At 41.1% G+C, this 26,518-nt stretch overlaps 1 protein-coding gene across 1 annotated transcript in view; it reads left to right on the top strand.

The window, feature by feature from the left end:
* The window catches only part of naa15a (N-alpha-acetyltransferase 15, NatA auxiliary subunit a), an 88,730-nt gene that overhangs the window by 45,882 nt on the left and 16,330 nt on the right, over positions 1 to 26,518 (top strand). The window contains exons 5-10 of the mRNA XM_069925348.1: positions 844 to 978; positions 5,428 to 5,581; positions 6,177 to 6,296; positions 7,529 to 7,624; positions 9,033 to 9,139; positions 9,220 to 9,292. Coding sequence (XP_069781449.1) covers positions 844 to 978; positions 5,428 to 5,581; positions 6,177 to 6,296; positions 7,529 to 7,624; positions 9,033 to 9,139; positions 9,220 to 9,292 — 685 coding nt within the window. The remainder of the gene's footprint in view (positions 1 to 843; positions 979 to 5,427; positions 5,582 to 6,176; positions 6,297 to 7,528; positions 7,625 to 9,032; positions 9,140 to 9,219; positions 9,293 to 26,518) is intronic.

The raw sequence follows: 26,518 nt of genomic DNA, 5'->3' as shown, positions 1-26,518 counted from the left end.
ATTATTTTTATTGTAACATTCCTTGGCAACTACCTTTATATAGCAAGCTGTGGTACTGTCATAATAAGTAATTTTACATTGTCAAATCTGTGTTATTTTTTGCCATAAAACTGACTGCAGGGGCTGGAAGTCTTAGATGATAGAGTTGTTTGAAAAGTAATTGGGAGGTATCTGCAGGGAAATAAACTTTTCAGACCGAGAAATTAAAATTGATACAGCAAATTTCCAATGATCAAAAAATCAGTTAACCAAAAAGCTCAACTATCTGAACTTTTTTTGATGCCAGCACAACGTCGCAAGTTTTTTTTAAAAAAATTCACCTGACATGCTCATGTGGGGTTCTGATGCACGGTTAGTGCCAGTTTGGTAACAGAAACAGCTGGGAAGACGTGCTGAACAGCATGATGCTGGCTCAGAGAAGTAGGCTGGAATCTCGAGGCATCAGTAACTGGAGGAAGTCGGTGGGCCAAGCCGTGCATGGGGAGATTGTTCTTGTTTCGGGTACCTCGCGCTCTCATCAAGAGCAGGCATGGTTGGTGGGGAGGTGTTGGGGATTGGTGATGGCCGATATAAGTATTCTGCTGATGCTTGTGGGCTACTTAAAACCATTATTCAGTTATCCGAAAAATTCAGTTAACTGAAAAACATCTGGCCCAAGCTTTTTGGATAACCAGAAACATACTATATTTACAAATGGATTGAGAGGTACTGTCAGTTATTTAGGAAGATGATTGTATTCACAAAACTAGATCAAAATAAATTACTAAAAAAAAAGCACCTTGTTCTGCATCTTCCTTTATTATATATTTAATATTGAATATGTATTCGTATTAATTTGACTAGGAAACCAGGTACCAGTTACTTCAACTTCGTCCTGCTCAGCGAGCATCGTGGATTGGCTATGCCATAGCATACCACTTACTAGAAGATTATGACATGGCTTCAAAAATTCTAGAAGAATTCAGGAAAACACAGCAAGTATGCTATTTCCAACTTGAGTTCACTTTGTTCTTAATGAAAAATATTAGGGCTCCAAAGTTCAATTCTCTGATGATGTATTAAACCTGTTATTCTATTCACTTTGCATGACAACTTTAAAACTGACATATTGTTTCTTCTCTGAGAGGCTTAAAGACTTAATCTACAAATTCTACATTTTAAGTTCATTTGTGTTTTTGTTGAGCTCATTTTAAATGTTTTAGTAGAGAAAAAGATGGAACATGAGGAGATTTAAAGAAAACTGAAAGGGAAAAGATTATATGTAGCAAATGCAGCTCCAAACGTTAAACCAGAGTTTATATACATTAGGAAAGTTTTTAAAAAAATCTTTTGAATAGTGGCTTGGTGTCTCTACATTGACACAGATCAAGAAGGACCCAATTAAAACACTTGTGCCACTAATTGAAAAAATACATTCTTTAAAGAAAGTTGTATAGGAACAGATTTAGGCCATTTGTCCCATTGAGTGCTCTGTTGTTCGAACAAGGCTAATTTATTTTTTTAACTCAACCCTATTCTCCCATAACCTTTGATATCCTTATTAATCAAGAGCCAATCTACCTCTGATTTAATTCTACCCAATGGCTTGTCCTCCACAGGTATCAGTGGCAACAAAATTCCACAGATTTGTCACTCTTTAGCTGAAGAAATTCTTCCTCATGTCTATTCTAAAGGGCCCTCTGATCCTTGATTCTCCAACAACTGAAGACATCCTTTCCTCTATTCAGGTCTTTCAATATTCAGTCAGCTTCTAAACTCCAATGAGAATGGGCCCAGAGCCATTAAATGCTCCTTGCCCCCTCTTATCCCCAGGATCATTATTTTATGCCTTTGCTGCATCCTCTCCAATGCCAGCGCATCCTTCCTTTGATATTGACTAAAGCCTTAGAAAGCCTCAGCATTATATCCTTGGTTTTTTTATTCTCATCCTCTCAAAATAAATGTTAATGTTGTGCTTGCCTTCTTTTCTACTGACTTAACTTATAAGTTAAATGTCATGGAATTCTGCACCAGGTCTCCCAAGTCCTTTAGGACCTCTAGTCTCTCAATTTTGGAAGTAGTCTACTTTATTCCTTCTCCCAAAGTGCATGACCATACACTTACCAACATTATATTCCATCTGCCACTTCTTTGTCCATTTTCCCAACCTGCTCCAAGTTCTTCTGCAGACTCCCTATTTCTTTAACACTACCTGCTCCTCCACCTATCTTTCTAACATCCACAAATTTGGCCACAAAGCCAATTATTATGTTACCCAGATCAATAACATAAAGTGTGAAAAGTTGTGGACCCAACATTGACCTCTGCAGAACAACACTAGTCACTGACAGCCAACCAGAAAAGGCCCCCTATATTCCCATTATTTGCCTTCTGCCAATTGCCCTACTTCTATCCATGTTTGTACTTTCCTGTAACATTGTGGGCTCTTGCCTTGTTTAAAAGCATCACATTTTGACACCTTGTCAAAGGCCTTCTGAAATTCCAAGTAAACATAATTTATTAACTCCCTTTTGTCTATTCTGCTTGTTAACTTTCTCAAATAATTCTAACCAATTTGTCAATCAATCATGAAGGAAATCATGCACTCTTTAGCCTATTTTATCACACGCTTTCAAGTACCTTGGATTCTAAAATTTTGTCTCTCCCTTCTTCAAAAGTGGAATGACATTTACAATTTTCCAGTTCTCTGGAACCATTTCTGATTCTAGTCATTTTTGAAAGATCACTATTAATCCCTCCTCAATGCCTTCATCGACCTCCTTCAGAACTCCAGGGTATGATGCATCTGGACCAGGTGACTTAGTAACTTTGCAACTTACGAAAAGCATTCTCCTTCGTAATAGCGACTGTACTCACCTCTGCCTCTTGATTCTCGAATTTCTGGCACATTGCTCATGTCTTCCACATTGAAATCTGACTCAAAATGCTCATTCAGTTCTTAGTTCCCAATTACTACTTCTTGCCGTCATTTTCAATAGGACATCATCTATTGAATTTCAGTGCCAGTGTCTTTCAAAGCCATCACTATCTGGTTGGACCAAGTACAGGTCGCTGGAGATATTTACCCTTAAAATGTGTCTTCTCATTGGTTTTGATCCCCATCTTTAATCATACTTTTAAAAAGCTGCTAGAGGAGGTGGTTGAGGCTGATACAGTTACAATGTTCAAGACTTAGTTGGATAAGCAAGAAAGTGATAGTCCTAATGGAATTCATGTAGTTGGGCATAGAGGATGAAGTGGTCCTGTTTCTGTGCTCTACTATTCTCTATAATTTGGATTTAATTTAAAAAATAATGTTTAATTCAAATTGCTATCTCCAAATAAAAAGACGGGTCTTATTTTTAGTCATTTTTTTCATGTTGGCCATTCTGTCGTCTTGCACGAAAAGAGTTGACAAATAAGTTTTCATCTGAAGTCCACTTTTGGAAGACAATTGATCCAAGACCCAATGCATGATTTTCTAATTTTTACACAATCTTTGGCTTGGCTTCGTGGACAAAGATTTATGGTGGGGGTAAATGTCCACGTCAGCTGCAGGCTCGTTTGTGGCTGACAAGACCGATGCGGGACAGGCAGACACGGTTGCAGCGGTTGCAGGGGAAAATTGGTTGGTTGGGGTTGGGTGTTGGGTTTTTCCTCCTTTGCCTTTTGTCAGTGAGGTGGGCTCTGCAGTCTTCTTCAAAGGAGGTTGCTGCCCGCCGAACTGTGAGGCGCCAAGATGCACGGTTTGAGGTGATATCAGCCCACTGGCAGTGGTCAATGTGGCAGGCACCATATAACACAGAAAATCAGAAATTGTGTAAAAATATTTTCATATAACGCACACGTGCATATACCACATAGGTGTAGTATTCTAAATTCTGATGGACAAAAGTAATTTGCATTTAAATAGGTCATGAGACAAAGCACATATCACTATCTGCCACAGTTAATCTCCTGCATTTAACTTCCCCCAGAGATGTCAATCGTCCATTATATAGATGATATCCTGCTGCAACACATTAACAAGATTTGGAGAGGAATCAATTAAATAGATTGAAGACAGGCTTCAGAGTTGAGCAGGATTTTAATTCTAATGTTGTTTCAAATTAGAGGCACTTGATATGTTAATCTCCTCCCTCAGAGATGGGTCTGGGCAATTAACATGGTACGGTGCAGTGCCCTAGCCAGAATGTCCTGTTTATAGGAATACCATGGCATTTCAGTACAAAGAGACATTCCCAAGATCAAAAATTCCCATGCCCGCTATAAATTGTGCACATTCTTTCATTGCTGCTATGACATTCCCACACTCACTATAACTTTCCACACTTGCTATTAATTGTGTGTGGTCTTTCAACATGTAAAAATATTCTCATATAGTATGCACATATACAACGAGCTGGGGGGAGGGGGGTGTACCTGTTTTTCTAAAAAAAATACTCATATAACATGCACATTATATGCGTTTTATATAAAAAAAAGGTACTTTCAATCTAAATTTAAGCAGCAAATCTTAACGGTGGTGCAAAATTGGAACATTTGCATAACTGAAGGAATAGTTTGCCTGGAGAGACATAAACATGGCTCCAGTAATGTTGGAATGTTAATAAGATTAGTGTTACATCCCAGTGTTCATAGTATACTGGGACAACCTGTGAAATCGGAATGGATACAAGAATGTTGGAAGTGCAGTTTGTGTACCAAGAATAATCTTAAGCAAAGTTGAGCGAGCATGAGATTGTACAAAATTGAGTGTCTTAAAATATTGTGATGAGTGAGAAATGCACAATCCTTTGGTTTGGAGGAGGCAGCTGAGAGACATTAGTGCAAGGACCATTGGAACCCTTGGTCTCAGTCCTCACATCCTGCTGAATACCACCAGATTTTTCATCTTCAGCCATTTTTTCCACCTCAGGCTAATGTGTTGAAAATCAATGGGTACAGGATTTTTGAATGGCCATTTCTGGTGTGCATTTAAATGTAGACTGCATTTATTTGATCTTTTTGAAAATCAATATTCAAATCCTTGTGGCTTTGAACAATCGTTGATGCAAAGATTCTATATTAGAAAATTCAAGCAACTGCTATTTTTTAGAATTTGTGTATAATTGCAAATGTTCTCTAATCTTGAAGTAAAAGGAAATCTACATTTGGTGTCCAAAGTTTTGAGTAAGTTTAAAGAGTTCAAAGGTGAAATTTTGGAATGGTGAGTAATTGTAGTTGATGTTCTTGAAGGACAATATTGCAAGGATAAATTTAAAGGAGAGAGAAGGCAAGGCATTAACTTTAAAACAACTGAATTTGTTGCAAATGTCATAATTAAATTAATGTTGTCAGTTTCACAATATTCACGAAGAAAGGAGTTTTTTTTTATTGTAGCTTTTAAACAGGCACTGATATATTATTTCCTTGTCCAAATGACTTTCTGAATTTTATCATTTTAAGGCTTCTCCTGATAAAATTGATTATGAATATAGTGAGCTACTGCTCTATCAGAACCAAGTGTTGCGGGAAGGAGGAATGTACAGAGAAGCTTTAGAACATCTTGACAATCATGAAAAGCAAATTTGTGACAAACTAGCTGTGGAGGAGTGCCAAGGTAAAAAAAAAAAAATCTGCATACATTTCTGCACACATTTCAACATGTGGATCATCCAAATGCCTTTCGATAGTCTTAATCACAACATGTAAATTGTAAAATTAAAATAACCAGTACTAGGTGAATATAGTTAAAAGGAAGCAGCTACTCTCCATCAGTGTCATGTATACAATAACATTTGAGGAAGTACATTAGCCAATATCCTTTAAATTTTGTAATCTTTTCATATGGAATTTTTTTTTAAAATGCAAAAGTCAACTGATTTTTATCTCAGTTTTGTTTGTGTGTAGCTAGAATTGATGCTCTTGACAGCCTTTTGATTGGTTCTTGTTAGTTATGTGACCACAAAGTGTAATAATTCCTAACCTTTTCAGAAAAAACAGAATTCAAAGTGCATGTTGTTATAGTTTATAAATATATTTTTCTTAAATTATGCATGTTGGCCTTCTTTGAGTACCTTTTCTTCCGAAATCAAACTCAGCAACTTAATTTGGGGGACAAAGTTGATTATTTGTCATATTCTGTCTTGATGTTAATTTAATATTATACAAATGATGTAAGAAAAATTGTAAAATGTGATGTGGTCTGAAATCAGGAGAGCTGATGTTAAAACTGAACAGACTAAAAGAGGCCGCAGAAGTGTACAGGCGGTTGTTGGAGAGAAATCCTGAAAACTGGGCTTATTACGAAGGATTAGAAAAAGCACTGAGACCTGGTGAGTAATGGTTGGAAGCTGGGATGCACCTTTTGGGACAGTTTTTAGTATGGAATTTTAGCTAGAATGAGATTTGTTTTAATGATTTCCCCAAAACTGCACAGCAATGATGATCAACACATCTCCCTTCAGTATGTTACCATTGATTTTAATTCTCTGTCCCCACACAGCACATTTGGGGTCTTGACTGGGATAAAGTGCTAATGGGTGACGAGGGAAGGGAAACTTGGGTTTGAAATGGAGAGATGATACAAGGTCTACTTTATTAGTCTTGATGTTATTTCATAAAGTATACATGAGCAAATATCTGATGTATAACCTGATTCAAAATCTGGTCAACTTCTGTTCTTTGAAGTATTGAGCCAACAAAAATATCTTTGTAGAAATAAATGTGATTTTTACAATCAGAATATAATAATTTGATGTTTAACAAAGCAAAGTTAAATTTAGAAATGCTTTGGTGTTTTGCAGTGATATCCATGCTGCAATAAAACTAGGCGTGGTGGTAGTGACAAGCTTTACAGAGTCTTTCTGAAACACTTAATTGATGCACAAACAGTGTAACTGAGTCGAGTTTATTTTTGAAAAATTAGAGTTGGTACTGGTTTAAACTTAACCTCAGAATATTACAGAATGACTTTTGAGAAATTAGGTAAGGATAGGAAGGGAAGATTGACTAGATATTAGTGGCTAAGCTTAATAATTTGAACAGGTGCTGAGAAGACTGTGGATCATCATGTAAAATGTTGCGTTAAGAAGAGTTAGCTTCAAAAGGGGAGAAAATGTGTATTCAAGAGGGGAATGTTTGTGTGTATTTTGGTTAATATGGTTCACGGTGTGAAAAATAAAGAAAAGAAGAGTTTGCTTCTTTTCAGTTTTGCAGCCTTGTAAGTCATGGATGTGATTGCCCTTCACCTGAAGTGAAGGGCAAAGGTATTAGAATAAGGAGTTCTTGGTTGTTGTCAACATGTATGGTTAAAAAAATTATGTTGATTATTAGTGGTCAAGGACTGGAACCTTGGCCATATTTCTCACTTATTTCTGAAAATAGGAAAAATGTAGTTGCACAAGTGTTTCTGATAGCAATTAAACAAATGAATTGTATTATGGCATCTGTGTGGCTTAGCTCATAACTATGTTACAACGTAGGAGATGAAAAAGCAACTTTTTAAAACCGTATGCATTTTTTAAAAATCTGTGAAATTTATTTAACTTTTAAAATGTGTCTTTAGTTGGTGTAGAGGAGCGACTTACTGTCTACGAAAATGCTTGGACAAAGTATCCTAAAGGGCTAGTGCCTAGAAGGCTACCTCTTAACTTTTTATCTGGTGAGTGAATTCATCTTTTCAGTTTCTTTAGTATATAACTAAAAAATACTGATGTCTTTAAAATAATTTTGTTAAACAAAATAATTAACATCATATGACTGCAAGTGTTCAGCTGTACTGGAAAAAATAACTAGAAATGTTCAAATCGACCAGAACCAAAATTAGCAAATGGGAATGTAGTGAAATGATAGTGCTAACATGGAGAAAAGCCCACAAAGATGAGCAGGGTTAGTGGATACATCTTTTTCTCACACATATCTATTGCTCACTGTTATTCCTATCAGTATTAAGCTGCCAATCACATTAATGAATTATGGAAAATTCAAAAAAAGCAACTGTAAATTTAAATAATGCTTTATTTGTCTAGTTTTCAGTTACATTTGTACAATTGGAAATGGAACCTTGCAAAAGTAATTTGAGGTAATCTCCAAGTACAAATAAATATGAACATTTTCCAAAATTGCTGCCGCAATCTTTTCATACAGATTTTTTTGTGAAAATATTTTAATCGGTCAGTTCTCAAACTCTCAATGCTCTATGCATGTGCCTTAAACTTGATCTTCATCACCTAATATCTGGCATGTTGACCAAGCTGGGTTTCAGTGTGTATTTATTCACAAGCGAAATGAAGAATGGTTGTTGATCTAACCCAGCTTCCATGTCATAAGCAAAGAGCCAATGGTGTTGGGCATTTTTGCTGCTTTTTGAGATAGTAGAGACTTGCAGGAACAGATTCAAAATTGTAGCTCCATCAGCAAAATGTGTAGAGTTTCTAAATTTCTAATGGGATTGAGGCTTGACAAACAGTAATTAATAATTCCTTTCAAGTAATGTTGCCATCACAGTTCTGTCTCCTGACCTTGCCTGCTAACATTCTTTTGGTCCTTGATAAAGGTTCAGAACCCATACATGAAAGTGTGGATTGAATTCCTTTCTTGCATGTATTGCTTTCTAGCTGATAAGATTACATCTGTGTTAATTTGGCACAAAATACTAACAAGGTGCAAGGTATTTGAGCTTTAGTGTATTCTGCTATGAATAATACCAAGTGATCTTCCTTCCAAGGATATATACTCAGGTGCCCTAAGTATGTAACAATTAGAATGTTTTATAACCTAGGGAATGTCTTTGGAAATTCTCTTCTGGTATTACGTGGGGAGGATCGTTTTTTTTAACTTGTTTGAGTCAATGCAAATATAACAGATCAAAGTAATGCTTCCAGTTTGTTTCTCATCTGACACCATATGAAGAAAGATTTTGATCAACTTCAGAGATTTTGACATTACTATAAATTCAATGTATTCTTGGGATAAGCCTGTGCCTTGTGGCCTGTCTCCACGTGGTATTTTTTAAATTAATTTTGCACATATGAGATTAGTTAAGTCTGCTTAATTTTTCTTTCTACCAGGTGAAAAATTTAAAGAAGTTTTGGATAAGTATTTAAGGATTAATTTCAGCAAAGGTTGTCCTCCTGTATTTACTACCCTGAAATCATTGTATAACGATAAAGAGAAGGTAAGAGTTTTGTTCTTATAAATATCAGAGCTCAGTTTTTGCTTTTAACTTTTAAAAATAAAAGATTTTTTTGTATATAGGTGTCAATTCTAGAAGAATTGGTAGTTGGATATGAAACCTCTTTGAAAAGTTGCAACCTGTTCAACCCCAATGGTAAGTTTAATTTTTATTGTCTACACAATATGATTTGAACCTTTCCAAAACTTTCCATTCTCTCCATTCAACAACATCGGGCTCTTTTCAACAAAGTCAGATTTTTAATTGGATTATGTTTTCAGAAGCACATTTTGAGATGAAGTCACATATATTATTATATTTTTGAACTGCTTTTGTTTTAAAGGCATCCACAGTATAATAAGTCATTTGCATTAAGCATCTGAACATCAAATTGTTTTGGGGTTTTCTGCTCCAAAACTTCTCAAATTTTCACTGCTTTTATTATTAGATCACTAAACCTTTTTATAAATTTGTTGTTTAAAGTGTTGAAATTTGATTTCATTAAGATGAACTTTTAGGTTCTAAATTTTTCTGTGTTTCTTCACCCACAATAATCAAATATCACTAAGTCAGATATGAATTAAAACTGAAAAATTTCTGTATCTGTTATAATTTTTCTTTACATGTTTGATTTGGCAAGGTAGGCCAGTGTCAGTTGTCTGATGTTAGAAAAAAAACATTCCCCTGCTAAATACTCCCAAACCAAACCACTAGATGATGGTATTTAATTAGAGTTGTGTATTTTGCATACAAGGATGCTGCCCAGTCTCCGAGGAACAGAATGCAAATAGATTGGCAAGAAGCAAGGCCAAACAATTTTAATTTGGAGATACAGCACAATAACGGGCCCTTCTGTCCCACGAGTTTGCACTCCCCAATTACACCCCTGTGGCCAATTAATCTATTAACCCATATGTCTTTGGAACATGGGAGGAAACTGGAGCACCTGGAGGAAACCCACATGGTTTTGGGGAGAGGTCAAAATTTCTTACAGCAGCAGATTCAAAACTGAGTTGCTGGTGCTGCCCTGGTGTTGGATTAACAGCTATGCTAACCATATCTTGCAGCAAAAGACCTCAAAGGGCTCTGATGGATTTCATCAATGAAAAAAGTCCTTTCTACCAGCAAAATTGTAATAGTCTCCTGCTGCTTGACCATATTCTACAGACTTTTGTCAGTTATCTTAAATTGAAAGAATTGCAGTGCAAATGACCAAATGACTATGTTAAATATACACCAAGTTTTGTGGTTAATTCCAACTGCAAACAAATTTAGGGTTAATTTGATCTAAACAAATGTTCCTGGACAAATAAGTTATACTATACGTGAGTTAGTCTAAGACTAAGCTTAACAGATGTGTTCTTCTGAATTTAATTAAAATTTATTGATGTTTAGTTGGCCATTATCCACTTGATGCTAACCCAGAGTATTTTCTTCTGAGATTAATCTTTAATCTAAGCCACTTGCTATTTCGTTTAATGTTTCAGTAGTTTTTCAAAAATTGACTGACATTCACTCAGAGAGAGCGGTGGCTGAATGGAATAATCTTCTGGAGGAAATAATCGAGGCAGAGACAATTCTTTAATTTAAGAGGAGGCTGGATATATACATGGATAAGAGGGGGTTGGAGGGTTATGAGCGAAGAATAAGCAGGGGAATCTAGCAGAGTTGTTTGAGTGAACCGGCGTGGACTTGAAGGGCCAAGATGGCCTGTTTCCATGCCATAAACTGTTATATGTTATATGGTTAAGTTTTCAGTGTTGATATCTAACTTGCTTCGACAATGTTGCGAAATGGTCTGGATTGTTTTTCCTGGTTTCCTTACAGAATTTAAATAAAGGGAAGAGAATGGATAATGCAGTTAATTATCATTGAATTAATAGAAAGTAACCTTCAAAAACACTATAGAGTCTCTTGGGGTGTTAAGATCATTCATTCTACTTGAACTGAAATTTCGTATAGATAGAACCATAGAACACTACAGCAGAAAAAAACAGGCCATTTAGCCTTTCTAGTCTGTGCCAAAACATCATTCCTCTAATCCCACTGAACTGCACCATTCCATAACCCTCCAGACCTCTCCCATCCATTTATTTCTTAAAACGTAAGAGTGAGCCCGAATTTACCACGTCAGATGACAGCTCGTTCCACACTCCCACCACTCTTCGAGTGAAGCAGTTCCCCATAATATTCCTCCTAAACTTTTCCCCTTTCACCCTAAAGCCATGTCCTCTCATGTTTATCTCTCCTAATATAAGTGGAGAAAGCCTACTCGCCTTACCCTGTCATACCCCTCATAATTTTGTAAACCTGTAGTGAGGTTACTTTGGCTACAGCTAGGTTCTAGCTCTCGGTTATAGCCATAAGGCCGAACAAACATGTATTTGCTATCAGTAACGTTCTTTGGGATGTAAGTACAGGGTTGGACGTGGGATCTAGATTTAGTGGGTGCCTAGGCGCTAGTGTAGTTGGGACAATGTGTGAGCCAGCGGCTCCCCTAAGTCCTCAGGGGCTGTCAGGAATTTTTCCGGTTTAACTAGGGGTGTGCCATAAACTAACTCGGCAGAGGATGCCTCAAAATCCTCCTTCAGAGTGGTGCGGATGCCTAACAGGACCCAAGGGAGTTCGTCTGCCCAGTGAGTCAGGCCATCAGAGCTGTCTTCAGGTATCTGTGGAACCTTTCCACAAACCTGTTGGCCTGTGGGTGATATGCCGTGGTGTGGTGGAGTTGGGTCCCCAGGGTGTGGGCTAGGGCGGTCCACAGACTTGAAGTGAATTGCCCCCCCCCCTCCCCCGTATGATGTAAGATGTTCAGGTACCCTGAAACGTGTTACCCAAGTGTTGAGTAAAGCCCGTGTGCATGGTTCTGTTGAACCCTCTGATAGTGGCACCACCTCTAGCCATCTGGTTGACCATTGCGAGAAGGTAACGTGCGCCTCTGGATATGGGTAGGGGTCCCACAATGTCAATGTGCATGTGGCTGAAGCAGTAACATGCTGGCTTGAATGTCTGTGGTGGAGCTTTGATACGAGTCTGGATTTTGGATGACTGGCACTGAGTGCAAGTCCTGGCTCACAGGGCGACCTCTTTGCAGAGGCTATGCCAGACATACCTGTTCGCCACCATTTTGACGATAGTCCTGATGGTGGGTGAACCAAGTTGTGGACTGAGTCGAAAACCCGCCTCTTCCATGCAGCAGGAATAACAGGGCAAGGTTTACCAGTTGAGATGTTGCAGAGCAGCGTGTGATTGCTGGAGGTGATCTGGATATCCTCCATTTGTAAGCCAGTGAGTGCTATCCGGTACGCTAGAATGTCAGAGTCTGCTTGCTGCACATCAGGGCCGTGTATTCAATGCTAGGGGTAGGGTTGTGCCAACATAGCCAGACAGGATAGGGCATTGTCCACCATGATGGATTTGCCGGCTAAGTGTTCAATGTTCATTGTAAATTTGGAAATGTAGGACAGGTGCCGCTGTTACCTGTTTGACCACAGATCTGACACCTTACTGAAGGTGAAGTAAGGGGGTTTGTGGTCCGTGTAAATTTTGAACTTCCTGCCCTCCAGGAAGTAATGAAAGTGCAGAATTGCCAGGTATAAGGCTAACCGTTCTCTATCAAAGGCACTGTACTTGAGCTCTGGTGGCCTGAGATGTTTACTGAAAAAGGTCAGCGGTTGCCATTGTCCATTCACCAGTTGTTCAAGTACATCCCCGACTGCTGTGCTGGAGGCATCTGTGGGCGGGTGCACGAGGAGGGTGGCATTGGCAAGGGTTAGTTGCCTCCTGGGTCCATTGTATGCTTTTACTGGGCCCTGCCATGAGGGGGTAGAGTGGGCTCATGATGCGGGCCACTGCATGTATGTAGTGATGATAAAAGTTACCATACCTGCAAACTCTTGTAGTCCCTTCACCGTTGATGACGTGGGAAAAGAGTGAATAGCATCCACTTTAGTGGGTAATGGTCAGGCTCCATGTTGGTTGATACAATGGCCCAGGAAGTCGATAGTCTCTCAGCCAAACTGGCACTTGGCCAGGTTGATGGTTAGGCCGAAATCACTCAACCTGGAGAATAATTGTTTTAAGTGGGTGGCATGCTCAGTGCATGTGTGGCTGGCAATTAAAATGTCATCGAGGTAGACGAAGGCAAAATGCAGATCCCGGCCCACTGCATCCATCAGGCTTTGGAAATTCTGAGCTGCATTTTTTAACAAGAAGGGCATGCGGAGAAATTCAAACAATCCGAAGGGGGGCTATGATAGTGGTTTTTGGGATTCTTCAGGATGTACTGGGACCTGGTGATAGACCCAATGAAGTCCACCTTTGAGAATATCCATGCCCCTTGCAGGTTAGCAGTGAAGTCTTGGATATGGGGCACTGGATATCTGTCTGGTGTGGTGGCCTCGTTGAGGCTGTGGTAGTCTACGCATGGCCTCCAACCACCCACTGCCTTGGGGACCACGTGGCGAGAGGAGGCTCAAGGACTATCGGAGCGCCGCACAATGCCACGTTCCTCTCTTTGAATTCTTCCCTGGCTAGGTTGAGTTTCTGAAGAGGGAGATGCCGTTCCCTGATGTGGGTGGGGAGGGCACTGCGTAATGATTTGGTGTCTCACCTCACGTTTGACTTCTGCCGAATGGAAGTGAGGCATGATGAGGGAGGGAAATTCTGCTAGGATCCGAGTGATTTCGTTGTCGGCAGTACTCACTGAGTGCAGGTGGGGGCTGGTGAGTTCAGTGCTCTTGAGTGAGATTGACTGAAATGTCCAGGCAGCCGGAGCCCCTTGATATCCACCAGGAGTGAGTTGGCCCGCAGGCGTCCCTCTTCACTGTCCATAGCAGATCTTCTCAGGCAGCTACCTTCCAGGGGTCATCGAAGACTTCCTCCGCAATGGGCAGCCTCTCCAGGAAGATCTGCTGGAACAGCGGGCAGGAGGTGTGGCCAACGTTGACAGCGAGCATGTTGCTCATGAGGGCAGAAGAGGCCTGTCCCCCAAACCGTCGGGCAGCACACTTGCGCTTTGAGAGCTCGAAAGTACGGGTTAACAGCTCTTTGATGGCCACATGCCTTCCTTGTTCTGGGTGCTGCTGGAGGAAGTTGATGATGTGGGCTGCGGTGTCCTGATTGAGGGTGCTGGCCACGTGGTAGTAGCATGTCATCGGTGGAGATCCGTCAAGTGGCGAACTGCACCTCGGCTTGCTGGAACCACACCCGTGGTTGCGATGCCCAGAAGCCAGGGAGCTTCAACGCACCAGTGTTGATCGCAGGTTGCTCTTCCATCTTTGGGTCCGAAGTGCCTTTTGGACCAGTTGGGGTCACCACTGTAGTGAAGTCGCTACTGCTACAGCTAGGTTATAGCTCTCAGTTATAGCCCTAAGGCTGTAGCTCGAATCCACAGGAGAAGAAAGACGCATACACCAGTAGAGTGTATTTGACATGAGTTTATTCAGTTACAGCTCTGCCTTTCGTAGTCAGCTCGGCCAACACCAATGTGGCGTGGCTTGAGATGCCAGGGCCCAGATTGGGCCCCCTGCGATCCACTGGCGGTGATTGGCCAGTTTCACCGCTTTGCCGGCGGCCTATGAAAATGGGGGTTTCAGCCCGCACGATGTTTTGCCAGTTGCCGCGTTTAACGGCGATTTCCTGTGTCGGCCTGAGGTGTAGGCCGCTACAAACCTCTTATCAATTTTGCCCTCATTATTCTATGCTTCAAGGAATAAAGTCCTAACCTGTTTAATCTTTCGTTGTAACTCAACTCCTGAAAACCTGGCAACCTCCTAGTAAATCTTCTCTGCACTCTTTCAATCTTACCGATATTCTTCATATAGTTGGGTGACGAGAACTGCACACAATACTACAAATTTGGTCTCACCAGTGTCTTGTACAAACTCACCATAACGTACAAACTCGACACTCAATATTTTGATTTATGAAGGCCAAGATGCTAAAATCTTTCTTTACAACCTGTCTACCTGTGATGTCTCTTTCAGGGAATTATGTATCTGTATTCCCAGATCCTTTTGTTCCTCCGCAGTCCTCAGTGCTCTACCATTTACTGTGTTTGTCCTACCTTGGTTTGACCTTCCAAAATGCAACACTTCACACTTGTCTGCATGAAATTTCATCTGTCATTTTCTGTCCCATTTTTCCAGTTGGTCCAGATCCCACTGCAAGCTTTGAAAGCCTTCCTAGCTGTCCATAACTCCTCCAAATTTACCATGTTATCATCCAGATCATTGATATAGACAGCAAATAACAATGCTCCCAGCACTGATTCCTGAGGTGCAAAGCTAATACATGCCTCCAGTCTGAGAAGCAATCATCCACTATCATTTTGTCTTCTCCCATTCAGCCAATTACGAATCCAGTTTGCGACCTCTCTCTGTATACCTAGTGTCTGAACCTGCTGACCTAACCTCCCATGTGGAACCTAGTCAAGTCTTACTGAAGTCCATGTAGACAACATCTACAGCCTTTCCTTCATCTACTTTCTTGGTAACTTCCTTGAAAAACTAAAAGAATTGTTAAACAGACCTTCCATGCACAAAGCCACGCTGTCTTGGGTAAACTTATACCTCTCATTTTGTTCATTTTAGATTGGTCACAGTGTTTGAGCTACCGAAAGAAAATAGACACACACACCGAGAGCAGTTCAGTTTATACAAATGTTTATTACTAATTCAAAAGCTGATTTCACACTACAATATGCAAGCCCTTCCCAACTATACTTATCAACGCTTGGACTGGTCCCAACTGCCGAAGCGAGGCAACAACTGCACACTTGTAGTAGGTTGTCAGGGCGCTGGTAGCAGCTTCTCCACCTCCCCCGACCGGGACGTTGCTCGAACTCTGGCTGTTCTTCCTTCTTGACAAGGGGTGTTCCCACCCCTCGGAGAGTCTAAACTTCAGCAGCAGGACCACAGGCTTATATACCCCAAAAACAATTAATCATGCGCCTACTCCTTCTAATATTTGTCAGTCAAAATCAAAACTGAACATTACATTCTACAATTTAGAAGATTAATTATTATGGAACCAGGATGTTATGATTTTCTGGTTTATCTCGTAGATACAAAGACTTATTAAAACTTCTCGAGCAAGACAGGTTGTGACCAATTCGTCAATTTCAGAGTGTTGCATTTGACAACTGCTTTCCCTGGGCCTCACAGTGGAATTCCATTTCAAAGTGTATCTTCAGATAAGTCCCCATGGCTGAGTTTAATTACATCTGCTAGTTCTGAAAGTAAGGTGACCTGCATGTGGACCCAGTGTCGTCAGTTCCACATAAGCAAAAAAGCATCTGGGTACATGGTTTTAATCCTCCATTACACACGCTGACTATTCTTAATCTGTGCTTGGCTGCCCATATACTTGTAAATCCGATCTCTCAGAACATTCTCTTGAGTGATCTGGAGTTCATCTAGCTCCAGTTCCCCAACTCGGTTTGCCAGGAGCTGCACCTGGTTGCACCTTTTGCAGGTGTCGTCCTCTGGGACAATTATGCTGTCCCAGATTTCCCACATCCCACAATTGGAGCAATCCACTCCCCTAGCTGACTCCATTATCTACTCATAATTTAATTAAAGGATTAAAATACCTCACCTGGCCTTACCTCACTGAAAGCAAGCTCGTCCTCAGCTCGCCAAGGCCTCAAAGCTCCATTCCTTCACTGGACCACTCACAGACTGGCTGCTCCTCTTTCAGCTTCCCCTCCTTTTATTTTTCCCTCCCACAAAACAACACTCTGTTTAACGCTCAATTTGGTCTCTGTGTTCTTTTTAAACCTCACTCCCCTCAGATGATTTCCTCCACTCACTGCTCTTGAGTCCCTCACTCCTCCTCTTACTCTGGCATAGTAAGAGGTAGTTACTAGCTGGTAGACTTTTATTGTAAGCAGTGTGGATTACAAGAAAAAGTGGACTTGCACAGAATACTATGGGTTTACAAATTGGATTGTAACATGGGTTTAACCTGCCAATTTAGTGGGTTATCTACCTGTGTACAGTCCAATTAGTGGGTAGAATGTTTTAAAAAAAAACTGCATAGATAGGCAAACAACCTTGGAGGTGGATCGTCTACCCATGTACACACACTGTGTAGCTGCTGGTCAATTTGTAAGCAATAGATGGCTGCCTGGGTAGAAAATTACATCTGCACTTGCATGCAATGGCCGTCTTCCTTACCCATAATCCCCCACACTGCAGGAATGCCAGAGAGGTTCTAGTAGTGTAGGGGATTATGGGTAAGAAAGTCTGCCATTGCTCCTGCCCCAACTCCACTCTCCCCCCCCCCCCCCCCCAACCAGCCCCGGCAGCATTTTCCACCACCCCCCGCCCTGATTCCTCGTTCCTCCCCCCAGCTCCAACAGCGTTCTGACTCCGTGCTCTCCCTGGCCCCAACAGTACCCCACCCTCTCTGCCTCACCCCCCCCTCTCCAATTCTGAGCGCACCCTGGACACTTAATTTTTGGAGGCCCACACAGGGAATGGGGGATTCCCTGCAGGGCCTCCGGCAATGCAGTGAGTGCGTGACATGTCACTCACTGTGTTATCAAAGGGGTAGGAGTGCCCTTAAATTGGCCAGTCGATGTTTGACCATCCAATTTAAGGTCCAGTGTGTAAGGGGCTGCACGGATCCTGAGCAGCCCCAATTTGTAAACGCCTACTTATTATACAGGTTGTACCTCTTCAATTTGGCAACGTTGAGACTTGGCCATTGGTGGACCACAGAAAATGCTGGAAAATAGAAATTGACCCCTCATGGAACCCCCCCCCCCCCATGTAAACGTATCAAAGGTTGAACAAAGGTTAAAACAGGAAATAATAATGTGGGGTGGCACGGTTAGCGCACCCCCTTTACAACGCCAGTGATCAGGACTAGGTTTTGGTCCTAGTCTGTCTGTAAAGAGTTTGTACTAATGGTGTACTAATGGTTTGTACTAATGGTTCAGACATGCTGTACCACAGAACACTGGTACAACCGGTACATGCCTTCTCAGGAATCTTTAGAAGGAAAATTAAACCTCTATATATATATATATATATATATATATACACACATACAGAAATATGGCAATATTTTGGCAAGAATTGAAAAAACTATCAAAAATTGTAGGAATTTTAAGGCGCAGAAGTCATTCAGGACATCACGTCTGCGTCCATCATTAATGTAGCAACTTGTTTTACACTGATTCTCCAGCTTGTGGTCAATAGCTTGGTAGATTTTCATGTTTCAAATGCAACTGAGTAAATTTTAAAAATAGTGAGAATTTCTGATTCCATCAGAAGCCGTGCATTGCAGACTGACGAAAGAAAGGTTTTTTAAGGTCACTCCTAATTCTAACAGTTCATTTAAATCTGCCATTTCTGTTCTGCTTGCTGGATTTCTCATCATTTTACATTAAATATTTCTTCTATTCCAAAGAAGGTAGCCACTGTCTGGTCAGGTCTCCTCATACATGTGACCCCTGTGTTACAGCAGTGTTCGTGAGGTGGGAGAGATGCATTCTGGGAAAACTGGTGGTATCAGAATTTTCCTGAATGTGAAGCTGTATGGTTAGTGACTTGTGACATCTAGAAGGGTATTTTTCTATTATCTAAAAAGCTGTAAGGTGGGCATCACCTAAATCTCCAGTCTTGTTTATCACAACATAGAAGGAAACAATTTGGCCTATCAAGCCTCATGAGAGCATCCCATCACTTAACTTTTCTGAAACTCCTTTTGTACTTGTCCATTATTTCTATTTTGCATTTCCTGCCATCTGCCAATGCCGGGGTACTTAAATTAGTCAATTAACCTACAACCAGCACGTCTTTGGGATGTGGAAGATGCACAAGTGGGAGAAGCTGCTGTCACAGAGAGAATGCTTAAAAAAAATCCAGTCAGCACCTAAAACGAAGCTTGAATATGGATCACAGAATTGTATTTTATGACTAGGCTCTGCACTATAGCCTGCCTTGTGTTTTGCTCATTCCTAAGATCATCTCCCTGCTCTTGTATTCTACTCTTTGAGGATAAAGGAGTTTCATGACATCATAAGATTATAGGAGCAAAATTAGGCCAATTAGCCCATTGAGTCTTGTATGCCTTAACTATTTTTGAATATGTATGCCTCTGTTCCTCTGTCTTGTGTTCTACCATTTATTATGCTTTTTTTTTTTACCTCATTCTTGCTGCCCAAATGCTTTGCCCCTACATTTTTCCAGACTGATCTTAATTTGCCACTTTAACATCTGCATTGCCAATCTATCTTCATACAGTCTGGAAATTTGTTCTTCACTGAGGTGTAGGCTGCCAATTTTGATAACATAATCTACTTAATTCTGTCTTCATTATTAGGGCTGCTCATTTTCCCTGGTGTCCTTGTCTTCTTCCAGATGCCAACAAAATGCAAACCGATTTATCCTGAGTAACTGTGTAGTACAATCTGGAGAAAGTAGCATGAAATATCAGGGGAATAAAACATGTAGGATTAGTGTAAGTGTGTGCAGGATGGTCGGTTCAGATTTGGGTCAAATGACTGTTTCCATTTACAGGTTCTCCCCTACTTCAGAATCAGAATTCATTATCATGAACGAGTTATGAAATTTGGTGTTTTGTGGCAGCAACATAGAGCAAACATTCATATTATAACCATCTTATGACATCACTATAAAAAAAGTGAAATAATAGTGCACGAAAAGTATAGTTCATTAATTATTCAGGAATCTGATGGCAGCAGGGAAGAAGCTGTCCTTGTGCTATTGAGTGCTCGTCTTCAGGCTCCTGTACCTTTTTCCTGATGGTAGCAGAGTCAAGAGGGCTTGCCCTGGGTGGTGGGGTCTTTGAAGAAAGAGGCTGCTTTTTTAAGACACTGCCTCATGTAGCCTCGATACAGTGAAGTCTGATGCCTATGATGTCGCAGGCCGAGTTAACAACCCTCTGGAATTTATTCTTGTCCTGAGAGTTGGTGTCTCCATACCAAGCACTGATGCAATCAACCAGAATCCTCTCCAAGGTACACCTGTAGAAGTTTATGAGAGTCTTTGTGACATGCCGAATCTCCTCAGAAACCTCAAAGTATAGCTGCTGGTGAGCCTTCTTGGTGATTTCATCAACATGGAGGCTCCAGGATAAATCCTCAGATGTTGACACCCAGGAATTTGAAGTTCTTGACCCTCTACGGTACTGAGCCCTCGATGAGGACTAGGTCATGTTCCCTTGACTTCCTCCTGAAGTCCACAATCATCTCCTTGGTTTTGTTGATGTTGAGTGCAAGGTTGTTGCATTATACCATTCAACAAGCTGATCTATCTCCCTCCTGAACATTTCCCCATTGCTGTTTTTGATTCTGCCAACAACCATGGTGTCATCGGGGAAACCTGTAGATGGCTTTGGAATTGTGCTTGGCCACAAAACAGTCATGGGTGTATAATGTGTTGAGCAATGGGTTAAGCACACATCCTTGGGGTGTGCCTGTATTGATAATCAGTGAGGAGAAGACGTCATTTCCGATTCATACTGACTGTGGCCTTCCAATGAGAAAATCAAAGATCCAGTTGCAGAGTTAGGGAACAGAGGCCTAGAATTTGTAACTTCTTGACCAACCCTGAGGGGAATAATGGTATTGAAAGCCAAGCTGTAGTTAATAAGCCCTTTCAAGCAAGGAAAATTCCTGACTAAAGGCGGAGGTTTTCTGCCCTTGCACCTAGAGACTTACCTTTCTGAATGCACCATAGCTGGTTCTGAAGTGCCAAATCCAACCCTTCTCAGGGAAGGATAATCGGCGGAGCACTGAGCTCCGCCACCTGACTTGATTGTACAGCCGCTGCAAGCAGCTGGTTAGGGGGAGGCTGATGACTGTGAGCCATCTCCCCACTCATCCCTCTTCTTCCATGACCCTCTCAAGGCAGTGGAGGCCAACAGGAACCGTCGGGGCAGAGGGGGTCGGCAGGAGCTATCGGGATAGCCAGTGTGGGCTTTGACATCCTCAGCGGGCCACTTCGGCCTTTGGGGCCGCTCTCTGCGGCTCAAAACATGGCAGAGCAATGGCTTTCTTCCGTTTTGTTCCACTTGATCTTTACATTCATAAAAGGCTTTTTCAATTTTTTTGAAATTATCCAGTACAGAATCCACTGCCTTTATGCATCTATTAACATCACTTTTAACCACATTCATATCCTTCACAGAAGTCATTTCTTCACAGATATTATTCATTTTAATTTTCATTTTCATAAATCCCTGATTTAACTGTGTAGACATCTGTAGTGACATATTTTCCATCTGATGTGCAATCCCTTCCAAAATAGTAAATACAGAATCCAGTCCAGGTTCCATTACTCCCTCTTGAGGCCTATCTTCCTTAATTCCAGCCTCCATAGACTCCTGCCTTCATTCCAACAAAGCAGGGCTTTCATCTTATTCCGCCGCACTTGCCACTCGTCCAGTGCGGCTGCGGGTCTGCACCCCCATCAACAGCACGCTGACCTCGTCAGCCCACTGCCGTCCGGGTTCCCCCACACCCCACACTTTATCCAGAAGTTCCCAAACACGCGATGCACCACGCATGCCCGGGAGCAGGCACGCGTGACTGTCGCCGCTTGGCTGACCCGCGCGAATCAGAGCCAGCCGAACCCAAAACTGAACCGGCGCCATCTTGCGATGTGAGATCAGCGCCAGGGTTATACTCAGCCGGCCTGGAATATGTTGAGGCTTGGGAGCTCCTACAGATGACTCCATGGCTTCAGCTTGATAGGTATGCCTCAATTCTTCAACACTTTTATAAGGTAATTTCTTTTGTAAATATGTCTTGGATTTCTTCACATTTATAGTCATTTTGAATCTCCACTGTTCAGAAGTCTATAAAAACTATTTTTAACCACTTTCACAACTTTTAAATTTGGGTATTAGTTAGTCCAACTGGGGAAAGGTGGAACTACACGTCTTATTTCTACGCCATCTTGCCACACTACCCCCCCCCCTGCCCCCAGCAATGGCTTTCTTCCCTACCCACAATCCCTCACGCAGCTGGAACTGTTCTGGGAAACAGCGGTTTCAGCTGCATGGGGGATTATGAGTAGGGAAGTCAGCCATTGCTTTTCCACGTATTTATAACAGGTGGCGCAACAGTACCAGTCGCCCCACCTCCATCGGATCTGGAGGGCTCTGAGGTGCTGCTCAACATGAATGCGATGCTGGAGCAGCCTTTTAGGGCTGTTCTATGACAGGTAAATTTTAAGTTATTCCTCCACGCTTGTAGCCGGCCTCTAGTGAAGAGCAGCCACATGTATGAATTGCGGTTTTTGAGCAATCCAGAGCTGAGTGGAGGGCCAGCAATATTGCATCTGCTGTGGAGTGATTGTGATGAGAGGTGAATTGCAGTGGTTCCAGATCTTTGCTTAGATACATGTTAATTCTAGTCATAACCAGCCTCTCAAAGCATTTCATCACAGAAGTTGGAGCTACTGGGCAGTAGTTGTTGAGGCAGCTCACACCTCTCTTCTTAGTACCAGGATGGTTGATGCCCTTTTGAAGCAGGTGGGAACCTCTGACTGCTGCAATGAGAAGTTGAAAAATGTTTGTGAAGACTCCAGCTCATTGGTTGGTGCAGATTTTCAGTACCCTGCCAGGTACACTGCCAGGGCCTGATGCCTTGAGAGGGTTCACACTCTTGAATGAAGTTCTAATGTCGCTCTCAGAGACAGATATCACAGGGACCTCAGCCTTTTCAGGGATTCTAGTAGGCATTGTTTGGTTCTTCTTCTCAAAGCAAGCATAGAAGGTGTTCAGCTCATTGGGTAGAGAATCATCACAGCTATCTACAGTGTTTGCCTTTGCTTTGTAGGCTGTAATGGCCTACACTCCCTGCCATAGCTGGTGTGTATCTGTTTCTAGCTTCCTCCAGAATTGCCACTTTGCTTCAGAGATATAGACTTCCGCAGGATTTCTTGTAAAGATCCTGAACCCCCAGTCTTAAATGTCTTTGTTCTCGCCTTCAGTGGGTTGTAAATTCTCTGATTCATCCAGGGCTTCTGGTTGAGGAATACCCTGTTTTTGGGGAAAGCCTGGTATTTGCACGTGGGCACACACTTATCCATGCAGGTCTTGATGAAGTCAGAGACACCTGTTGAATATTCATTCAAGTTTATGGATGAGTTCTTGAATACATTCCAGTCCACCGATTCAAAGCAGTCCTGCAGAGACTCCTCTGCCTCCCATAACCATACTTTTGTAGTCTTCATCACTGGTGCTGTGGTCTTCAGGCTCTGCTTGTTTGCTGGGAATAGAAGTACAGCCAGGTAATCAGACTTGCTGAATTGTGGTTGTGGTATAGTTTTGTATGCATTCTTCATGGTGGTGTAGCAGTGGTTGAATGTGTTGGTTTCCCTGGTCTTGCATGTGACACTCTGGTGGTAGTTTGTCAGACTTCTTCAGTTGGCCTGATTGAAGTCTCCTACAATAATTGGGAAGGCATCGGGATGGTTGTTCATCATACTGCTCAGTCCTTCCAGTGCCAGCCTAACGTTAGCCACGGAATGTACACTGCAACCAGGATAATGCCGGGTAGAATGAATGGCACTTGATCGCCAGATGCTCAAGATCAGGGGAGCAGGACTGGGATGTGATCATCACAACTGTGCACAACAATGAATTGATGATGACACAAAAGCTGCCTCCCCTGGTTTTTCTAGACGCTGGCGTTTGGACAGCGCGGTGGAGGGTGTAGCCCTTGGGTTGCAATGCTCTGTCTGGAATGTCCAGGTTTAGTCACTTCTCTGTAAAGCACATCACACACTTATAATGGTCTGACTTACAATTTTCCAAAGTTAGAGTGGTACAATAATTGTCATTATCTACTTTCATGTAATACATTAAAGTAAGGTAATCACGAGCATCATTGATTTTTCCAAAAAAACATTGATAATTGCTCTAATGTGAATTCTTTGTAGCCTCCTTGCCCAATCACATTCAGTCGGAAAGCTTGAAGGGACTGATACAGCACTGTTGGGAGAGGGTGGGGCAGCGGGATAAGTGTGAGGACTGATACAGTGCTGTCGAGAGAGAGTGGGGCAGCAGGATGAGTATTGGGAGTGATGTTGTGGGGAGAGAACCGGGCAGCGGGATCAGTGTAGGGACTGATACAGTACTGTTGGTGTTATACACGGTATACCTGCATTCTTTTTCAACTTACGATGGGTTTGCTGGAACGCAACCCCATCGTGAGTTGAGGAGTACCTGTATATTGACTGACTCTTATAGTTAGAATTTCACCAAAAACTGGTGAAGTAATAAGGTTTACAGAATCCCACTTTACACAATGACTCCTGTTAGTGAAACTCCTCATTACCATTACTTTTCTTTTTAATCTGCTGCTTTACCTTTAATTCTACAAACTTTCCTGATTAGTCTAGCATGTGCACTTTCCTCAAGGTCCAAGTTGACTACACAGGAAAGAATACAATTCTCGTTACATCCTCAAAGTTCAGTTGTGACTTTTTATTACATTTCCAATGTATTGTTTTTTTCCTTTCAGGAAAGCAAATGCAAAATATTAGTTTGCAGTCATTCACATCTTCTGACACCAGCCTTCTTTCTAATAGAACTTGTTTTCCCTTTGTTTATTAGCGTTTTCCTTAAATGTCGACATTTGTAACTTCCTCTTCAAATTCCTTGCCTGCACTGTCTATATTACTCCAGGTTTTCTGCAGTGTTCAGCTCTTGGTATTTGTCAATTTATTCTTATTTCTTGCCCTACCCTGCTTATCCCTGGATAATTAGATGTGGGAAATTTCCCATTTTAGTGAGAACCTACTTCCTCTGAATCTTCAATGTGCACTTTTAACATGTAAGCCCAGAACAATGCCACAGTAGAGACTCAATAGTTTAAAATATTAGTGCCGTACTACTGCTGCAACTTTTGTTAAAATTCTTCTTGTCACCACAAGTTTCCCAGATGTTGTTATTTCCTTCCACATTGCTAAGATGTGCTGGGTTTTTTTAAAATTTTTTATTTTTCACACTATGAACCATATTAACCAAAATACACACAAACATTTCCCTCTTGAATATACACAGTGTCATTTTCTCCCCTTTTTCCCCCTTCCCTTCCCTCCCTCTTTCCCACCCCGCTCCAAACCCATTAAACATTCAACATATACAATACAATAAACCCATTAAACAATGTCATCACACAATGAAAATAAACAAGAAAATTGTGTCATCTACTTTTACACACTGGGTCAGTTCATTTTGTCTTCTTCTCATTCTATCATTTTAGGGGGTGGAGGTCCACGGTAGGCCCTCTCTGTTGTGTTCCATGTACGGTTCCCAAATTTGTTCAAATAATGTGACTTTATTTTTTTAATTATGTTATTTTTTCCAATGGAATACATTTATTCATTTCTATGTACCATTGCTGTACTCTCAGGCTATCTTCTGATTTCCAAGTTGATATTACACATTTTTTTGCTACAGCTAAGGCTATCATAATAAATCTTTTTTGCGCTTCATCCAGTTTGAGGCCTAATTCTTTACAACTTGTATTTTGGTATGTTGCTTTTTTTTAATTTTATTTAATACCTGATTTAGATCTTCCCAAAACTTTTCCACTTTCTCACATGCCCAAATTGCATGTACTGTTGTTCCAGTTTCCTTCTTACAGCGAAAACATCTATCTGATAATGTTGGATCCCATTTATTTAACTTTTGGGGCGTGATATATTGCCTGTGTAACCAGTTATATTGTATCATGCGTAACCTCGTTTATTATATTTCTCATAGTTCCAGAGCATAGCTTTTCCCATATTTCATTTCTTATCTTTGTTAAGATCTTGTTCCCACTTTTGTTTGGGTTTATAGCTTATTTCATCATTTTCTTTCTCTTGCAGCTTGATGTACATGTTTGTTATCAATCTTTTAATTATCTTAGTGTCTGTAATCACATACTCAAAGCTGCTTCCTTCTGGTAATCTCAGTCTGCTTCCTAGTTTGTCCTTTAAGTAGGTTTTCAGTTGTTGGTATGCAAACATTGTACTGTGAGTTATTCCACATTTGTACTTCATTTGTTCAAATAATAAATTATTTCCCAAAAAACAATTTTCTATTCTTTTGATCCCTTTTCTCTCCCATTCTCTAAAGGTAGATTCTTGTACTATGTATCTATTGTGAAAGGGATTAGTTGATTTTGCGTCAATAACAATTTTGGAAGTTGGTAATTTGTTTTTTTCCTTTCTACGTGAATCTTCTTCCAAATGTTGAGCAGATGGTGCAGTACTGGTGAACTTTCATGTTGCACCAGTTTTTCATCCCACTTATAAAGTATATGTTCTGGTACCTTCTCCCCTATTTTATCTACCTCTAACCTGGTCCAATCTGGTTTTCCCCTTGTTTGATTAAAATCTGATAGAT

Source organism: Narcine bancroftii, chromosome 3, assembly GCF_036971445.1.
Source record: "Narcine bancroftii isolate sNarBan1 chromosome 3, sNarBan1.hap1, whole genome shotgun sequence".
NCBI lineage: Eukaryota > Metazoa > Chordata > Chondrichthyes > Torpediniformes > Narcinidae > Narcine > Narcine bancroftii.
The sequence above is the reverse complement of the archived record's forward strand: the minus strand, read 5'-3'. Positions and strand labels throughout refer to the sequence as shown.